Source organism: Lissotriton vulgaris, chromosome 9, assembly GCF_964263255.1.
Source record: "Lissotriton vulgaris chromosome 9, aLisVul1.2, whole genome shotgun sequence".
Lineage (NCBI taxonomy): Eukaryota > Metazoa > Chordata > Amphibia > Caudata > Salamandridae > Lissotriton > Lissotriton vulgaris.
The window spans coordinates 83,643,438-83,660,182 of NC_141697.1; the positions used below are offsets into that span (position 1 = coordinate 83,643,438).

Sequence of the window (16,745 nt, forward strand, 5' to 3'; positions counted from 1 at the left end):
CCTGTACCAAGAAATGCCTAAAAATGTCTTGGGACTTGGACCCCAAGCATTATAATAAAATAGGGTTCTTTCTCTCCACATATTACTTATTAGAATTAGCTGCTCATATTTACATCATTCTTTGTTTCCATGTATACCAGGTCACCATTGGATCAACTCTATTCTGAATGTTTTGTGTTATCCCTCGAATAGCTGGCATTGGTGCTGAATCAGTTTGGGGTGTCATTAAGTAATTGACTGTCCACAATGGATATTTTTAGTAAGTGTTCTGCATATGCCTTGATTCGGAGGTTCAAACTCTAGCTTAAAGACTGAAATGTACACTCTAATATGATGACAGCTTGGAAGGATTTCTTCCTTACTAAGTTGCAATTTGGGTGCCTCTTTTTTATGCTTGTCAATATATTTTCCATTACAATGTTAAATAGCCTTTCTGATTAGTCTGTTTACTTATTTCAATTTTACTTGTTTAAGTTCCAAACATGTATCCTTATCATGCAACCTGTTTTAACCACATTCTTTTCTTTCTTTTTCTTCTTCAGCGGTGGGTTACTAGCAGGCAAATGCGATTTGAAGGTGGATTTCAGGGTCGCTGCAATAAGCTAGTGGATGGGTGTTATTCATTCTGGCAGGCAGGATTGCTCCCACTGATTCAGAGAACACTCAATGCTGAAGGTGAACTTTCAGATGTCTTGAAATGCTTTTTTGGTGTTGTTACTGCTGTTTACCTTCATTATCAGCATTTTATAACATGTTTGCCTTATTACTGTTTGTTAATTAGTAATAGTATGGTACACAATCTACCAATGGATTTATGTAAAATCATATTTCCCATTATTTCATTCATGTTCTGCTTTACAATAGAAACTAAATTCTGCTGTTATTTACATTAAAGGTCATGTGGAAGTGGTTGCACAAATTGCAGCATGCGCTGGTATCCAAAATGGACGTGTTGGATCCTTCTGGATTCTGGGTTTAAACATCCTGGAGATATGTGGATCAGGATTTGGTTAATTGCTTTAGAAGAACATTAGGGGGTGAAAATTGCCAGTTGCTGTTGTGTGACATTGCTTTAGAACAAGTCTATCCCATTGGATTCTTTCATGATGTGGACCGTTTGCATTCACCATTTTGTTATGTAAGCAGAGTTTCCAGAACTGTTAAGCCAGATGTAACAGTCATTGCCCTGGCAAACCCCATTTGCACCGCCGATACATTGTTCATCTTCAGGGTGAGTCAGCATTGCAATTTATATTCTGAATTGCTAGACTGCATAAGACACAGAAATCCTCCACTAGCTCTGATGCATTGATGTGTAGGTCTTATTCTTATTTCAACCTGCGCCTTCCAGTTAATAATTTCTCACAGGAATCCTTTCTTTAATTGGCAGATTGAAGTCCTACAGATAAACAGCCAAAATAAATTAAACAAAGAATTGTAAATGTATATCAGAAAGTGCATCATACGGCAGTATAAAGGAATCTGGCTAAGCAATTAGCGATATCTTAGCCGAACATATTTGTACTTGTATTTCCCCGACTGGCATCCAGGGGTGTATTATAAAGCTATCATTACAAAATTGTTCAAACCATTTTGTGATACCCAGGCCCTAGAAATGTTCATCACAGCCATAGCAAAACACCTTATTCAATCAGTCTGGGTCATATCAAGTGACAATTGAAAGAGTCAAATTTGTAAAGGGTCCCAAATATGAAGACTCTTTGATCTGGGAATACCACTTTGTAGTATGGACGTTTCTAGACCACAGACAGTAATGACCTCTATCAGTATAAAAGGTTTAGGTGGTTCTATATGAAGCCAAAATGGTGCCAATTCCCAGTCTAGCCTACGCGATTACCTTAACATATATACCGGCAAAACGTGGGCAATATCCCAGAAGTGTCCATAAGGCAGTCACAAACTGGCCGATTTCCCGTTTGCGACTGCAAAAAACTGTCGTACATCTTAGAGCCTCCAGGCAAGAACGGAAATGGCGTGAAAATTATGAGCCGTCAGAGAAAGCTAAATATAAACTACGTCTAGCTGAACATAAAAAAACGGTTATAGCTGAAAAGTTAGCATACTTCTCTGAATACATTAAAATCACTTGTGATTCCAACAAAACCCTTTCTCAAACAATAAAAAATTGACCGTACCTACAACGAGTAATTACGCAGCTAATAGCCAAAAGTTCTGTTGGCAAGGTTTTTCGAAGAGAACGTCACAACCATCTTTAATAACTTTACGGCCAGCAATACGCTCATTCGTTCCACACACAGTCCCCTAACCCATGGACAGGGAACTCAGGGTTGAAGACCTTTGAAGCCCCTACAGTAGAACCACTGTGGAAGTTAATCCTTATAATCAAATCCAGCTCACGTCATAATCGGTGCTCACCAAAAATAGTACACATGGCAACCGAGTCAGTGCCACTTCATCTGTCCGATATCTTCACAGCAATGTTCGAAACCGGAGTCTTTCCCTCTCACTGGAAATCCGCCTCAGCCCTTCCGCTCCTAGTAGAAGAAAAAAAGCAAATCTTGATGCAATGGATCTGAATTATTATCCCATCTCCAGGCTTCCCTACCCTGCCAGGTTAGTGGAGAAAGTGATGAACAAGCTGCTTGCTGCCTTTATCGATTATACTCATCTCCTTGACGACAACCAGTTCGGATTTAGGTGCGGTCATAGTATCGAATTAGTACAGGTGGTGGCAACAGGGAAAATTGGAGCAACTTTGGACAGCGGAGGGAACTCTGCTCTTGTCCTACTGGATCATTCAGCGGCCTTTGCTACGGTAAGTCATGTGGTGCTGGTTGACCGTTTGCAGAGGCCGGGGATAGGGGATCCGGGCTTGCTCGCCTACATTCTTTTCTCTCTAACAGGCAACAAGTGGTATAGGTGGGTGACTTTACTTCAAGACCCTACAAGCTGCCAAGTGGGGTTCCAAGGGCTCATCACTGAGCCCCACAATGTTTAACCTGTACGTTACTCCGCTGGCCACGCTCATAAAATCCTTCGGCCTATTTCTGACATCATATGCAGATGACGTGCAAATTGTTGTCCCTTTCCAAAGATGGGGGCAATTATGGTGATACTTTGAGAAATTGCATGAGTGAGGTTGGCAAATGGATGGATGGTAACAGCTTGAAATTAAATTCATCCAAGACAGAGGTCATCTTATTTGGAAACAATTCTTCCTTCTGGGGGCAATGCTATATAACGAGCTGAAGCTGAAGTCAACAGGGTCACCTCTGCTTCCTTTTATTCACTGAGATTGAGCAAGAAAATTGAGAAATACCTAACATTTGAGCTCTTAAAGATCGTGGTGCACGATTACGCAAACGCATTTACCCCATTCACGCTACCTACTTTAAGGTTCCACAGGTTCGCAAGGCCCTTAAGAGAACAACAAAGCAATGCTTCCAAGGGAACATACACTCCGTGCGTTCCCCCGAGACACTTTGGGAAGCCTATAAAACGGTCCTGCGGGGACAAGCCATTAACTCCATCACGGGTCATAAAAGACAGTTGTCACAGGAACTAGTTGATCTGGAGGTGGCCTTACAGGAACGGACCGCAGCCCATGAACACCACCCCTCTCCATCAACCCTTCACGCACTTACCCTTCAACAACAACTATACAACGATCACCTGCGCATCCGAGTACAAGGGCACATGGCCGACACTCAAAATAGAATCTACGAGGTGGGTGAAAAAGCTGGGAGAATGTTAGCATGGCTTGATAAACGGGAGGGTAATTCCAGGGGGATCCAACGCTTGAAAGACGACCAAGGGGCGGTACACACAGACCCAAGACGTATCACTGAACTACTCGCGACCTACTTTGAACGGGTGTACACCCCAGAACATGTGATCACACCTGAGATGGCCAAAGACATCCTAGCTCCGATCGAGGTCCAAACATTGTCCCCGGAAGCGTCACATGAGCTGGAAGCGGATATCACCGCCGATGAAATCCAGCTGGCGATTCGGGCACTAAACCCGGGCAAAGCAATGGGACCCAATGGCATACCCATTGAATGGTACCAAACAGTGCCTGGAACCCTCAGTGAACATCTACTGGGAATGTTTAGGGAATGTCTGGAGAAGGGTTCCCTCCCGCCGGACCAACGTGTGGCGACCATTGTAACTATTCCTAAACCGGGCAAACCACCTGATGAGTGTTCCTCTTACCGCCCCATATCCTTGTTAAATGCCGAAGTTAAGATTTGGCTAAACTCCTAGCGACCAGAATCCTGCCCCATCTGTCGTCGATTATACACCCGGATCAATCCGGATTTATGCCACACAGAAATACAGCGTTGAATCTGCGAAGGCTGCACGGTGTGCTGGCTAGAGCAGATTCTATTAACGCACCAGCGGTGATTTTAGCACTTGACGCAAAAATGGCGTTTTGATCTTGTGAAATGGGCGTATCTTTTTGAGGCACTGAAGCGCTTGGGATTCGGGCCCCGCTTTATTGCATGGGTCAAACTATTATACACTGACCCGGTGGCACACGTGGTAGCTAATGGACATATTTCGCGCACGTTCCCGCTGGGGAGGGGTACACGGCAGGGTTGCCCCCTGTCACCCCTGCTGTTCGCTATCTTCTTGGAACCCGTTGCGACCCTCATAAGGACTTCGCCTCTCCTCAAGGGCATATCATGGAGTGAGGGATGGGAGGACCTCCTGTCTTTATATGCAGACGATATGTTGATTTATCTAACAAACCCCGAATGCGGGGTACCGGCTCTATTGCATATTTGTGACACACACGGCAGCGTTTCCGGCTATACGCTGAATTGGGAATAAGTCAGAACTGTATGTTTTGCAGGGACAGGCCCCGAACCTTGGCGAGGCGTGCCCACTAGCGATAGCGGGCACGTCGTTCAAATATCTGCGAATTCAAGTTACTAGGGATCCAGCGGAATTTATGGATAAGAATCTGAAGGCTTACCTGGATAGACTTAAACGAGACGTTGCGTTCTGGTCGGGTCTCCCATTAACACTCCTGGGTAGAGCTGCACTCTATAAAATGATGGCGTTGCCACGTTTTTTATACGTCCTCGAAAATACACCCTATCCTGTGGCCCCTAGGTTTTTCCAGAAAGTGGCAGCGCTGGTCTCTAACCTTCTATGGGGGAACCTCCCTGCACGCATTGCACAATCCAAGCTGCACAGAGGCTGGTACAACGGTGGTATCGCATTACCAAACTTAAGACTGTACTACTGGGCAGCACACCTTAAGCCCATCAACCAGTGGATTCACACGCCTCAAACTGAGCCAGCGTTCCAGTCGGACAGGGCGCATCTGGGCACGAATAGCCTGTTGGGTCCATTATACGATCACAGTAAAGTTCGTGCTCTACTGGGGCCCACTAGACTGACAGTACAGATGTGGCATACAGCAACAGCAGCACTGGGTTGGAAGGGGAAGATCACTAAAATGACCCCGCTATGGGATTCTCGGATGTTGGGCAACATGAGAAACAGTAAGGGCTTTGCACACTGGGATACTATAGGGATTTCCATGGTGGGTGATCTCTGGGAGAGGAACGGGGTGATACCCTTTAACCGGCTAAAAGAATTATATGACCTTGGTGACAGGGAACTTTATAGATACATCCAGATACGACATGCATTGCTCGCAGCCCTGCCCCCCGACACAACACTGCCTGAGTCCTCGCCGTTAGAAGACCGCCTCCTTACAGATTTTATGATGGAACGGGCAACATCACTCACGTACCGGAAATTGCTCAATAACTTCCCAGATCCGACACTCCTATTAAAGGCAAAATGGGAGGGTGACACTAGCGAAATGGACGAACATGAATGGAATGAGGCGCTTGGGTCCCCTAAGGAAGTAGGCATCTCGGCCCGACTACGGCTAGTACAACTCAAGATACTACACAGGGTTTATTACACCAGGACCATGTTACACCGCATCCATAGGATACCACATCCTTACTGTCTTCGTGGGTGTGGGGAGGAAGGAACATTTTTTCACACCATATGGGAATGCCCCAAGATTCGGGAATACTGGAAACAGATACTCCGCACCATCTCACAAACGTTGGAACTATCGCTGTTACCTGACCCAAGTAGGTGCTTGTTAAACGTATGGGAGCCTACTGACCTCTCTAGATATGAACAGCTCTGGGTCACAGTAGGATTAATGGTGGCAAAACGAGACATCGCACAGCGCTGGGGCGCGGAAGAAATGCCGACCAAGTCACAATGGTGTCTAAATATGGACAGGGTGATGGTAACGGAAAGGGCAGTGTATTCTAATCGGGCCTGCCTGGGGAAGTGGAATAAGATTTGGACGAAATGGAATGTGTACAGGGGGGAAATTTGTGACCCTGTGCTGGAAGAGGATCAAGATGTCTCCGACGAGGAAGAGGAAGAGGGGTAAAACTAAGTGAGAATTGTTGGGAGGAGGGAAGCCGAGGTTACTGTACGGGATTTCCTATTTGAAGTGCTAATGGGGAGGCAGGGGGTGGATGTAATGGTGAGATTGGTGGGGTGCGATCGAGTAAATGAGTATGGGACTAGAGTAGGCCTCTCACAAGAGGTACTTGTAACTCAGACTGTGTTGATTCACGCAAGATCGAAATACTATTCCTAACGTTTGAAGTTGAATGTTATTGTTTACAAAAAAGTAAAATCAAAAACCTCATCCAGCGTCGATACAGATATCTGTGATGCACCTTTCTTTCGCAGCGGCCTTATTTGGAATAATACAAAGACTGATGGTTGCCTGACTATTTTAAAATGCTGCATTTTGAATTACGAACTGTGTTAGCGGCCGGCCCACAGGGTTGTAGGCATTCCGCTGTGTATTATACAGGTGCAATAAAGGTTTTTATAAAAAATAAAAAAAAATGTGGTAATTTCTCTTGTATTGACAAGACTTGAATATTGTAATAGTTTTTACCTAAATCTCCCGATAGGCTCACCGAAGAAGCTCCAGACTTTGCAAAGCTCAGCGGCACGCTTTCTCCTAAAGATTCCCAAATTTCAATCAGCAAAAGGGGCCATCTGTAAACTTCGCAGGCTGCCTGTTGGACAACACTTTGTCTTTAAGGCTGTTTGTGGCCTACAAGACCCTCCACAGACAAGGTCCCTTGAATCTTAGGAACAACCTTGGGCAATACACCCCTGGTAGGATCCTTCAGTGTGGCCCTAGCAGGAATTTGGCGGTGCCTGCTTTTTGGCGGATTACATGGGGTGGCAGAAGCTTTTTCAAGTCCACAGTCCTACTCTCGAACAGTATGCTGTTGGAACTTAAAACAGCTCCCCTGCTTTCTGTTTTTAGGACCTTGAAAACGTGGCTCTTTGTACAGAAATAGATTAGCACAATCCTCTTTTGTCCTGTTTAGCTCAAAGACGCCTCCGGACATTTGTTCGTGCTCAATACATTTTATCATTCATTCATTCATGTGGTGTCACTGACTGGCTTAAGTATCAACTCCATTTCAAAGCCTGCAAACCTCACAGGAATCCCAAGCTACATGCCTTATGTGGGATTCTTAATACCACACTCTGGTTGGAACCAACATTTTCTAGCCCATTGCAGGCCTCCATCTGTTAAACCTATTGTAAAATACCTCCCCTTGTTTCAAGGTTCAATCTGATTAAACGTAAGTGCAGCCCAAGCTCTAGGCTCCTGCAAAATTATCCCCAAAAATCAGAAACACTGCAGACTAAATGTATTTGGAAGGAAGACAACTTACACAAATCTCTGTTTATTCCTTCATGAGGTTTGTCCACAGGTTTGTCCACAGGAAGTTTTAATGAGACTCTGACTATCAGAGCCCAAAAATGTCTGCCTATTTACCTTCACCTTTACTTTACTTTATTTTGATCCCCTGCTTAGCAGGATTGAACAGCTATCTTTTACGGTTTAATAATAGTTCATTAGACAAAAAGGTCCATGTAGACCAATTCATGTTAAACCAACGTCAATCATTTAAAATACAATTTTAACTCTAAACGTACTAAAATCATGGATTAAACCTATTTTAGATGAGGTTTTCCTCAGTTTCCATAACAAAACGGTACATTAACTTTATTCTAGAAGCATTTGTGATTTCGTAGTTCTCAGCCTTACAATTTCTCTTGATATATAAACAAGCTTAGGCCCATAGATATTTCTAATTTGTAATATCACACGCAACTTTGAAACATCTTGCCCTGTATGAAGTGTAATTCCCTTAGGTGCAGCCAGTGCCGCTTCAGGCTTCTGCCGACAAGAGATCGGAGTCCAGACTTAGGACTGGAAAGTGAAGACATGCCTATTTTAAACTATGTTACATGTAAGTGTATAATACTACCTTATATGTGGCCATTTATTTACTTTAGAGTTCAGATTTGTTTTCAGAGGTCTAATAGGTGCTGAACCAATCATGTAAGGTTTTTGTTCACAAGTCTGTACTAGAGGCCTCTCACCGCCAATATGTTTTGAATTTTAGCACCTAGATAAAGAATTAGGAACTTCTATGATAGTTCAACAAATGCTTTGATAGAGGGGATGAACAATATTTTGATAGGTGTACTTTACCTAGCACAAACACATTAAGCTGTACAGACTACTGGTCTTCCTTGTCAGGATCAAACACTAAAGACAGAATTCACCTGAGAATTGCATGTATGACGCATAAGGCCATACATCACATTGCACCCAGATACCTCACACAGAAACTGACAATCTCTGCTGGTACTAGATCCACAAGAAGTGCAGAAAACCTACTACGGAAACCACAAAGATTCAACAAGAAAAAAACATATAAACAATCCTTCGGGATGGCGCCCAGGATCTGGAATACACTACCTCCAGAAACCAGACTTCTTTCGTCCACTACATCCTTCAAAAAGGAAGTAAAATCGATTCTCCTGGCAAAATTCACATGAACATAGACTAAGGAAATCCTGAGAACAATGGCACTTTCACCAGTATTCCTTTTATTACAAGGGTCAACTAGACCACCTAGGCATTATAGCTGCCTTTGCCTTGACTCAATGGGTCTTTATTGTCTTGCACCATCTGAAAGAAACAGGTTAGTATTAGATTCCTTACCTTACAAATATCCCCAGGCGTTAGTCTGGATCTGGAAACTTTTGCGTAGCAGTACCCCTGCGCGTCGGTAGGCGTCTTCTGCGGCTCCGCGTCCGTCGTTGGCGCCGGAATGACTACGCCGGAATACTTAGACGCCGCCCTCGCGCGCTGACGTCTGTTCTTCTTCTTCTTTTTTCCTCGCCAGCAAGCGCCGATCCGGAAAAGTGGTACTTTAGTAATTTTTTGACTAAACTTTTTCGATCCTTTTTGATCTATTTTTCGAGTCGAACGACTCCATCGGTGCCAGTAGGGATGCCCGGGTTCAAGCCCTGTGCCGACTGCAACCGACTGATGTTGGTTACCGACCCTCATCGCCGGTGCCTGTATTGCTTAGGGGCCGACCGCGATGACAAGTCATGCCCCGACTGCCAGGCCTTGACGTCGAAAGGTAGACGGGAGCGGTCCCGTAAGCGACTCGAGCTCCGGCACTAGGCCCCGCACCGCTCGAGGTCCCGGTCCAGGAGGAGGTCGCGGGGCCGGAGTCATCACAGCTCGGCGAGTCAACACCACTCGTCGGGCTCCAAGTTCTCAGGTAAGAGGCACAAGAAGTCGAAGAAGCGACACCGCTTTGCTGAATCACCCCCCCCCCCCCCTCAACGCTTGCACGACACGGCCAGGGGTTCGGGCGACACCGCCGGAGCAGCAGGCGTCGCAGCCTGCTCCATACCCGCCGGTCCCTGGTCAGAACGCGACGCTGGAGGAGATCGATGCCTTCCTCATGGCCATGAGGTCGCTCACTCCTCCGTCTGGTTCCGCGGCGCCTTTAGGCCCTGCGGTCTCGACTGGGAGCCAAGCGGGTCGGGTGCTTCGGCCCCAGCGCCGTCGCTGACTTCGGTCCCGACGCCGCAGGGCCCCGTCGGATCCGGGTCGCCGCTGGTCGACCTAACGACCCCTCCGCCGGCGTCGACTCCTAGGGTGTCTCCCCCGACGCCGTGCCCGGACGATGTCGTCCCCGATATTCCCCCCCGCCCCCGCCCAATATCCGGTTTCGGCGTCACATTCGACATCGAGAGAAGTGCAATACTTCTATGATCCGGCCCCATCATTTGAGCCTGAATACCAGGAGATGGAAGGCGAGGCGGATTGGGAAGGGTCTGAGGACCCTCTGGCACGGGAGAACCAGTCTTTTCAGGACTGGGCAGGTGAACTAGGGGAGGCCAGTGGTTTGGACACTTCGCCCGACACTGGATTTGTCTCCCCTCCTACCGTGGCTACGGAGGAGGGGCTGCCTACAGTGTGATGTTGACGAGGCCAGCCAAGGCCTTGTCTCTTGAGCTACCCGTCGCGGCCTTGAGGACTAACCTCTTCCCTGAGGTCCTCAAATCGCAGGCAAGCTCTTCAGAACCTCTACTGCCGTTCAATGAGGCCTTAACTGACGTTCCGTTGGGCACTTGGTCCAGGCCCGCTACAGGTCCCCCTGTAGATAGGATTTTGGCCAGAGGCCATCGCCCGGCCCCGGGCGACCCTTGTTTCCTGTCCACCCACCACACCCCAGAGAGCCTGGTTATCCAGGTCTCTAATTCCCAGACCGCATTCCGACAGCTCCCCCTGATCGGGAATCCAAAAGGTATGAACAGTACGGAAAAAAGATGTTCTCCCCTTTTAGTTTGGGGTGGCGGTCGGTCCACACCGCTTGCCTTTTGGGCCGTTATACCCACTCTCTGTGGGACACCGTCGAGGACGTGCTGCCACAATGCCCGAAGGAGGTCCGGGCTAAACTCGCCCAAGCCCTTGCGGAGGGGCGAGATGCGGCACGGTATTCCATTCGATGTGGGCTGGATACCACAGACTCGCTAGGCAGGGCAATTGCAACGACGATGGCGGTTTGCCGCCATGCCTGGCTGAGGTCCGCCAATTTTTCGGCTGATGTCCAGAACACCCTTATGGACATGCTGTTTGATGGCTGTCGCCTCTTTGGCGACAAGGCAGACCGTGCGCTTTAAGGACACCAGGGCTACGGCCAAATCCTTGGGCCTGTCAGCCCTGCTCCAGCAGACTGCTGCCTTTCTCTCCTTTCGTGGCCAAGGAAGGGGCACCCCCACACGTCCTGCCAGCCACGGGCCGCTGACTAACATCCAGCGCCGTGGCGGACAAGGTAACCACCTTGGTGGTGCCAGGGGACAACAGCGAGGCCAGTCCACATCCACCCCCGCAGCATCTGCCTCAAAGCCTTCCTAGTCCGAGCTTTCAGGCCCATTTAACGCCAGTGGGGGGCAGGGTTCGCCATCACCTCCTCCTCTGGCGTGACATCACATCGGACAGGTGGGCGCTGCAAATCGTCCGAAGGGGCTACTCCCTCCCCTTCGAGGCGACCCCTCCAGCCATGACACCGCAATACCACCGCGTGTCGGGGGATCACTTGCAACTTGTACAAGAGGAAGTTACGGCCCTCTTGGCCAAGGGGGCCATTGAGCGCGTTCCTGGGCCAGAAGTAGGGTGTGGTTGTTACTCCCACTACTTTCTGGTTCCTGAGAAGGGCAAAGGGGGCCTACGCCCTGTCTTGGACCTCCGGAACGTCAACGGCGTCCTCCGGAAAGAGAAGTTCAAGATGCTGACTCTGGTCTTGGCTGCCCTAGACCCAGGAGACTGGATGGTAGCGTTGGACTTGCAGGACGCTTATTTTCACATCCCCGTCCTGCTGGCCCAGCGGCGCTACCTGCAGTTCACGGAAGGCCACGAGCACTTTCAGTTTACCGTGCTCCCCTTCCGCCTTACCAGCGCCCCTCGGCAGTTCATGAAAGTGATGGCGGTGGTCGCAGCTCATCTGCGCAGATTAGGGGTGTCCGTCTTCCCCTATCTCGACGACTGATTGTTGAAGGCGGGCTCGCGCCAGACAAAAATAAAAAAAACAGTCGTCAGCCACCTCCAGACTAGGGCCGACCTCCTGCACCTGCTGGGGTTCTCCATGAATGTGCCGAAGTCCCACCTGTGCCCCTCTCAGCGCATTTTCGGGTTTATCCTCCCGAACAGCGGGTTCGGGATATTCAGGCTCTGATTCCGATCTTTCAGCCGTTATCCCGAGTCTTGGTCAGGTTGACGCTGCGGCTTCTGGGGCTGATGGTCTCCTGCATCCTTCTGGTGCATCACGCCAGGTGGCGGAAGCGGGCTTTGCAGTTGGACCTGAAGTTTCAGTGGGCCCAGCATCAGGGCAACTTGTCCGACCATGTCTTGATCTCGGAGGGCACTGCAAGACAGTTGCAGTGGTGGCACATGGGCCGCGATTGGGTCAGCGGCAGATCCCTTTCCCTACCCCAACCGGAGCACGTAATTGTGACGGGCGCGTCCCTCCTGGGCAGGGGGGGCCACATGGGAGAGGCGGAGATCAGAGGCCTCTGGTCTCCGGCGGAGTCCCAGCTCCACATCAACCTTCTGGAGCTGTGGGCGATCCGGCTTGCACTGAAGGCATTCCTCCCCTCTGTCTGGGGGAGTGTAGTGCAGGTGTTCACGGACAACTCCACCGCCATGTGATACTCCAACAAACAGGGCGGGGTGGGGTCGTGGACCCTGTGCCAGGAGGCTCTTCGCCTCTGGCAGTGGCTGGAACATCAGGGCGTGACCCTGGTGGTTCAACACCTGGCAGGTTCCCTGAACGCCAGGGCAGACTAACTCAGCCGTCGGTGAATGATGGATCACGTATGGCGTCTGAACTCGGACGTGGGGCAAGGTCTCTTTCAGCAGTGGAGAGAACCTTGGTTAGATCTATTTGCCACAGAAGAGAACTCTCAATATTATCAGTTCTACGCGTTGGAATTTACAAGGCGGCACTCGCTTGAAGACGCTTTTCGTCGAGAGTGGAGTTGCGGTCTGTTGTATGCCTTTCCGCCTATACCACTTCTGCCCAGAGTGCGGAAGAAGATCAGGCGCGACCGGGCCCAAGTCATCCCTACGGACTGGGCACAAAGATACTGGTATCCCGAGCTACTCAGCATGTCAGTCGATCCCCCAATTTGTCTGCCTCTTCAGGAGGACCTTCTGTCGCAGCAGCAGGGGACATTCCTCCACCCGAACCTGTCCAGTCTCCACCTCCATGCATGAAGATTGAGCGGCGACAGTTGAGGCCATTTGATTTGCCTCCTGAAGTCTGCGATGTAATTCTGGCAGCCAGGCTTCCCTTCACAAAATCGGTATACGCCTGCAGGTGGAACAAATTTGTGGCATGGTGCACAGCAAAGGCTGTGGATCCACTCTCTGCCCCCCTCTCTGAGGTTTTCCTCTTTCTTCTTTCTCTTGCCCAGCAGGGCTCTGCTCTGAGCCCTATTAAGGGCTACCTCTGCCATTTCCGCCTTCTTAAGGCTTCCTTATCAGCCCTCTTTGTTCAAGTCCCCGGTTGTAAATAGGTTCTTGAAGGGCATCACTCATATGTTCCCCCCCCCTGTTACTTTCATGATGCCGCAGTGGGACTTGAACCTTGTTCTGACTTATCTGATGTGCGCTCCCTTCGAGCGACTTCATACCTGTCCTCTTAGTCTTCTTACTCTCAAGACTGCATTCCTGGTTGCCATCACCTCTGCCAGGAGAGTGAGTGAGCTCCAGTTCCTTTCTTCACAACCTCCTTTCCTTTCTGTCCATCCTGACAGAGTTGTGTTGCGGACGCGACCCTCTTTCCTGCCCAAGGTAGTCACAGCCTTCCACATCGGGCAGTCCATCACCTTGCCCACCTTCTTTCCGCATCCCTCAAAAGAGGAAGAGAGGCTCCACCGTCTGGACCCAAAACGTGCGCTCTCATACTATCTGGATTGCACTCGCCAGTTCCGGGTGGATGACTAACTCTTTGTTGGTTATGTGGGCGCTAAGAAAGGTCGGGCGGCGCACAAACTAACCATTTCTTGATGGGTCGTCTTGTGCATCAAGGCTTGTTATTCTCTGGCTAAAAAGGAGCCTCCTGTGGGGCTGCGTGCCCATTCCACTCTGGCCACGGCGGCTACTACTGTCTTGGGTCAGGGAGTCCTCTTGCAGGACATCTGTCAGGCAGCTACGTGGGCCTCGCTGCACACGTTTGCTAGACACTACTGCCTGTACAGCCAAGTCTAGAGAGATGGCTTTTTCGGCCGTCCCGTTCTCCAGGACTTTCTGGTGTGATTATTGGTTTGCAGACCCACCACCAGGGTTGGTATTGCTGGGGTATCTATTCTAAGGTAAGGAATCTAATACTAACCTGTTTCTTTCAGATGCGCAAGTTACTTACCTTCGGTAAGGATATGTTCGAGGCATGTGGGCTGCTAAATTCATATCTTTGCATTAGATCGCCACCTAGTGTTGGGTCCGGATGATCGCACATTGTTGTCCTGGAAGAGTCTTCGAAGTATCCTGAGATGGGTGGCTCCTCCCCTGGACTACAGTGCGCATGGGCATCGGCTCCATCCCCAGATTGTTTTTTTCCGCCATTGGGTTCGGATGCGGTCTCGACGTCTCTCCGTCGGAACCGAAATAACATCATTTTTCACGGCCAAAAGGCTTTGGGTTCTTCACGTCGGTATTGTTTGCGTACGGTCTCGAGTTTCTTCCGTCTCCCGGAGCCGGAATCACCGGAGTTTCTTACAACTCTTCGGACGTCGAGGCCTTCTCATCGCGACTCGACACTAAGTTCCCGACATGGAGCGGAGTCCGTTTAAACTCTGTCCGCTCTGTGGGTCCAAATACCCACATATAGACGTACACCCGGTGTGTAATAAATGCCTTTCGCCAGACCATGACGAAGGAAGTTGCCGGGCCTGTGCGAAGTTCAGGTCGAAGAAGACTCTCATGATTCGGCGTGCGGTGCGCCTTGGGGCCAAGCAAGCGGCCCCGGATCCAGATAACATCTTCGGCGACCAAGAAGAAGAGGACCAGAGCCATCATCTTCAAATCTCCCCGCCTGAGACGGAGGTCGAGGCCGATCCGGAATATGACGACGACGGAGTCGTGGGTCAGGGCCTTGAATACGTCGACGAGGTAGGGGACGACGCCATGGTTTATGGGGCCGAGGAAGATAGCTCAGAGGACGAGCTATGCCCCGAAGTTGAAGAACATCACACGGGGGTCGCGGGATCGCCTGTCGGCCTTACCCAAGACCCTGTAGCGCAAGCCACGGCCCCGCCTGTCGGCCCGGCCACGGACATACTTGCTGCGCCTAGGGTTTCGAAACCGAAACTGAAAGCAACGGTCTCGACTACACCTAAAATGGCCGACCCGAAACCGAAACCGAAAGTGAAGGACTCGAACGTCCCTAAGATGGCGGTCGCAACGGCGAAAACAAGTAAGACGACGGCCTCATCGACTCCGTCGACCTCCGGTCCGCAGAAGTCGAAGAAACACGGCGATTCCACAGGGTCGAAATCGGCGCCAGAGGAGAAATCCTCTAAGAAAAGTGGCACGCACAAGACAAGCGCGCCGGCGCCGGCGAAGCCTGCTAAAGCAACCGACACAGCACCGGCTCCAAAGGGGACATCGGCGCATCGCTCCAAGGACTCGGGGTCGGCGCCGTCCATCCCTCTAAAAGACCTCCGGAACGTCGCATCCGAGGGCAAGTCCACTCCGTCGGTGCCAAAGTCATCGGTCACCGACGCATCTCTCGTGGCGGCTTCGCTACAAAGAATTAAGGACAAGGTTCTTTCCTCGTCGACGCCAACGCCATCGACGCAGAAGGCGGCAGATGTCCCGGACAAGTCGGCAAGCAAGCTCCTCTTCCTTCTACCTCCAAAGGTGGTGCCAAAGGCTTTTTCCTCTAAATCGACGCCAAAGAAGTCGGATTCTTCTACGGCGGGGACATCTTCAGGTCAGGTGATCGACCCCGAGGAGGATTCGGAGTGTTTTATAAATGCGGACACGGGGAAGTTGACCCTTTACAAGAGAAAGATCACTTCGCAGCCGGTGGAATCCTACGTCATTCCTCTAAAGAAGAAGAAGTTTCCACAGGACGCCCCGGTCCTCATGGAACCTATTCTTCCTCCTCAGGGAAGGAGCCCAACACCGTCTCCAGACCACTCTGACAGTGGGGACTATGGTGACGATGAACAATACACGTTCCCAGTAAATGAACCTGATGCACAGCCAGATTCTTATTATGGCATTGGGGACCAAGGCAACCAAGATGTGGGGCAAGAGCCACAGTCCTTCAGTACACGTGCATCCCCTACGGAGGATTCTGCAGGTTTTCATGCACTAATTGAGAGGGCAGCTGCTAATCATGATGTGGACATGCATGCTGACCCAGTTGAGGAAGACTTTCTATTCGACACGTTTTCAGTTTCGGAAAGAAATGTAAAGACACTGCCTATGCTCAAAGGGGTCCTCAAGCACGCTGCGGACATCTTTAAAGAGCCTACCAGGGCGAGGGTGGTCAACCCACGTATTGAAAAAAAGTACAGACCAGCGCCTGCAGACCCTGCATACATTCGAGGACAGTTGCCGCTTGACTCCTTGGTGGTAGCAAACGCACGCAAGAGGGCCAACTCCCAAACAACGGGTGAAGCTCCTCCCCCGGATAAGGAGTCCAAAGTGCTAGAGGCAGGGGGCAAAAGAGTGGCTGCACAGGCTGCCAATTTCTGGCGTATTGCAAATACACAGGCACTACTGGCACGTTATGATCGTTCACATTACGACACACTAGAGCAGATTGTAGAACACCTGCCTCCGCAGTTTC

General features: G+C 49.8%; 1 protein-coding gene across 1 annotated transcript in view; it reads left to right on the forward strand.

Moving 5' to 3' along the window:
- The window catches only part of FNTB (farnesyltransferase, CAAX box, subunit beta), a 150,602-nt gene that overhangs the window by 74,620 nt on the left and 59,237 nt on the right, over window positions 1–16,745 (forward strand). Inside the window, exon 9 of the mRNA XM_086937107.1 lies at window positions 543–675. Coding sequence (XP_086793233.1) covers window positions 543–675 — 133 coding nt within the window. The remainder of the gene's footprint in view (window positions 1–542; window positions 676–16,745) is intronic.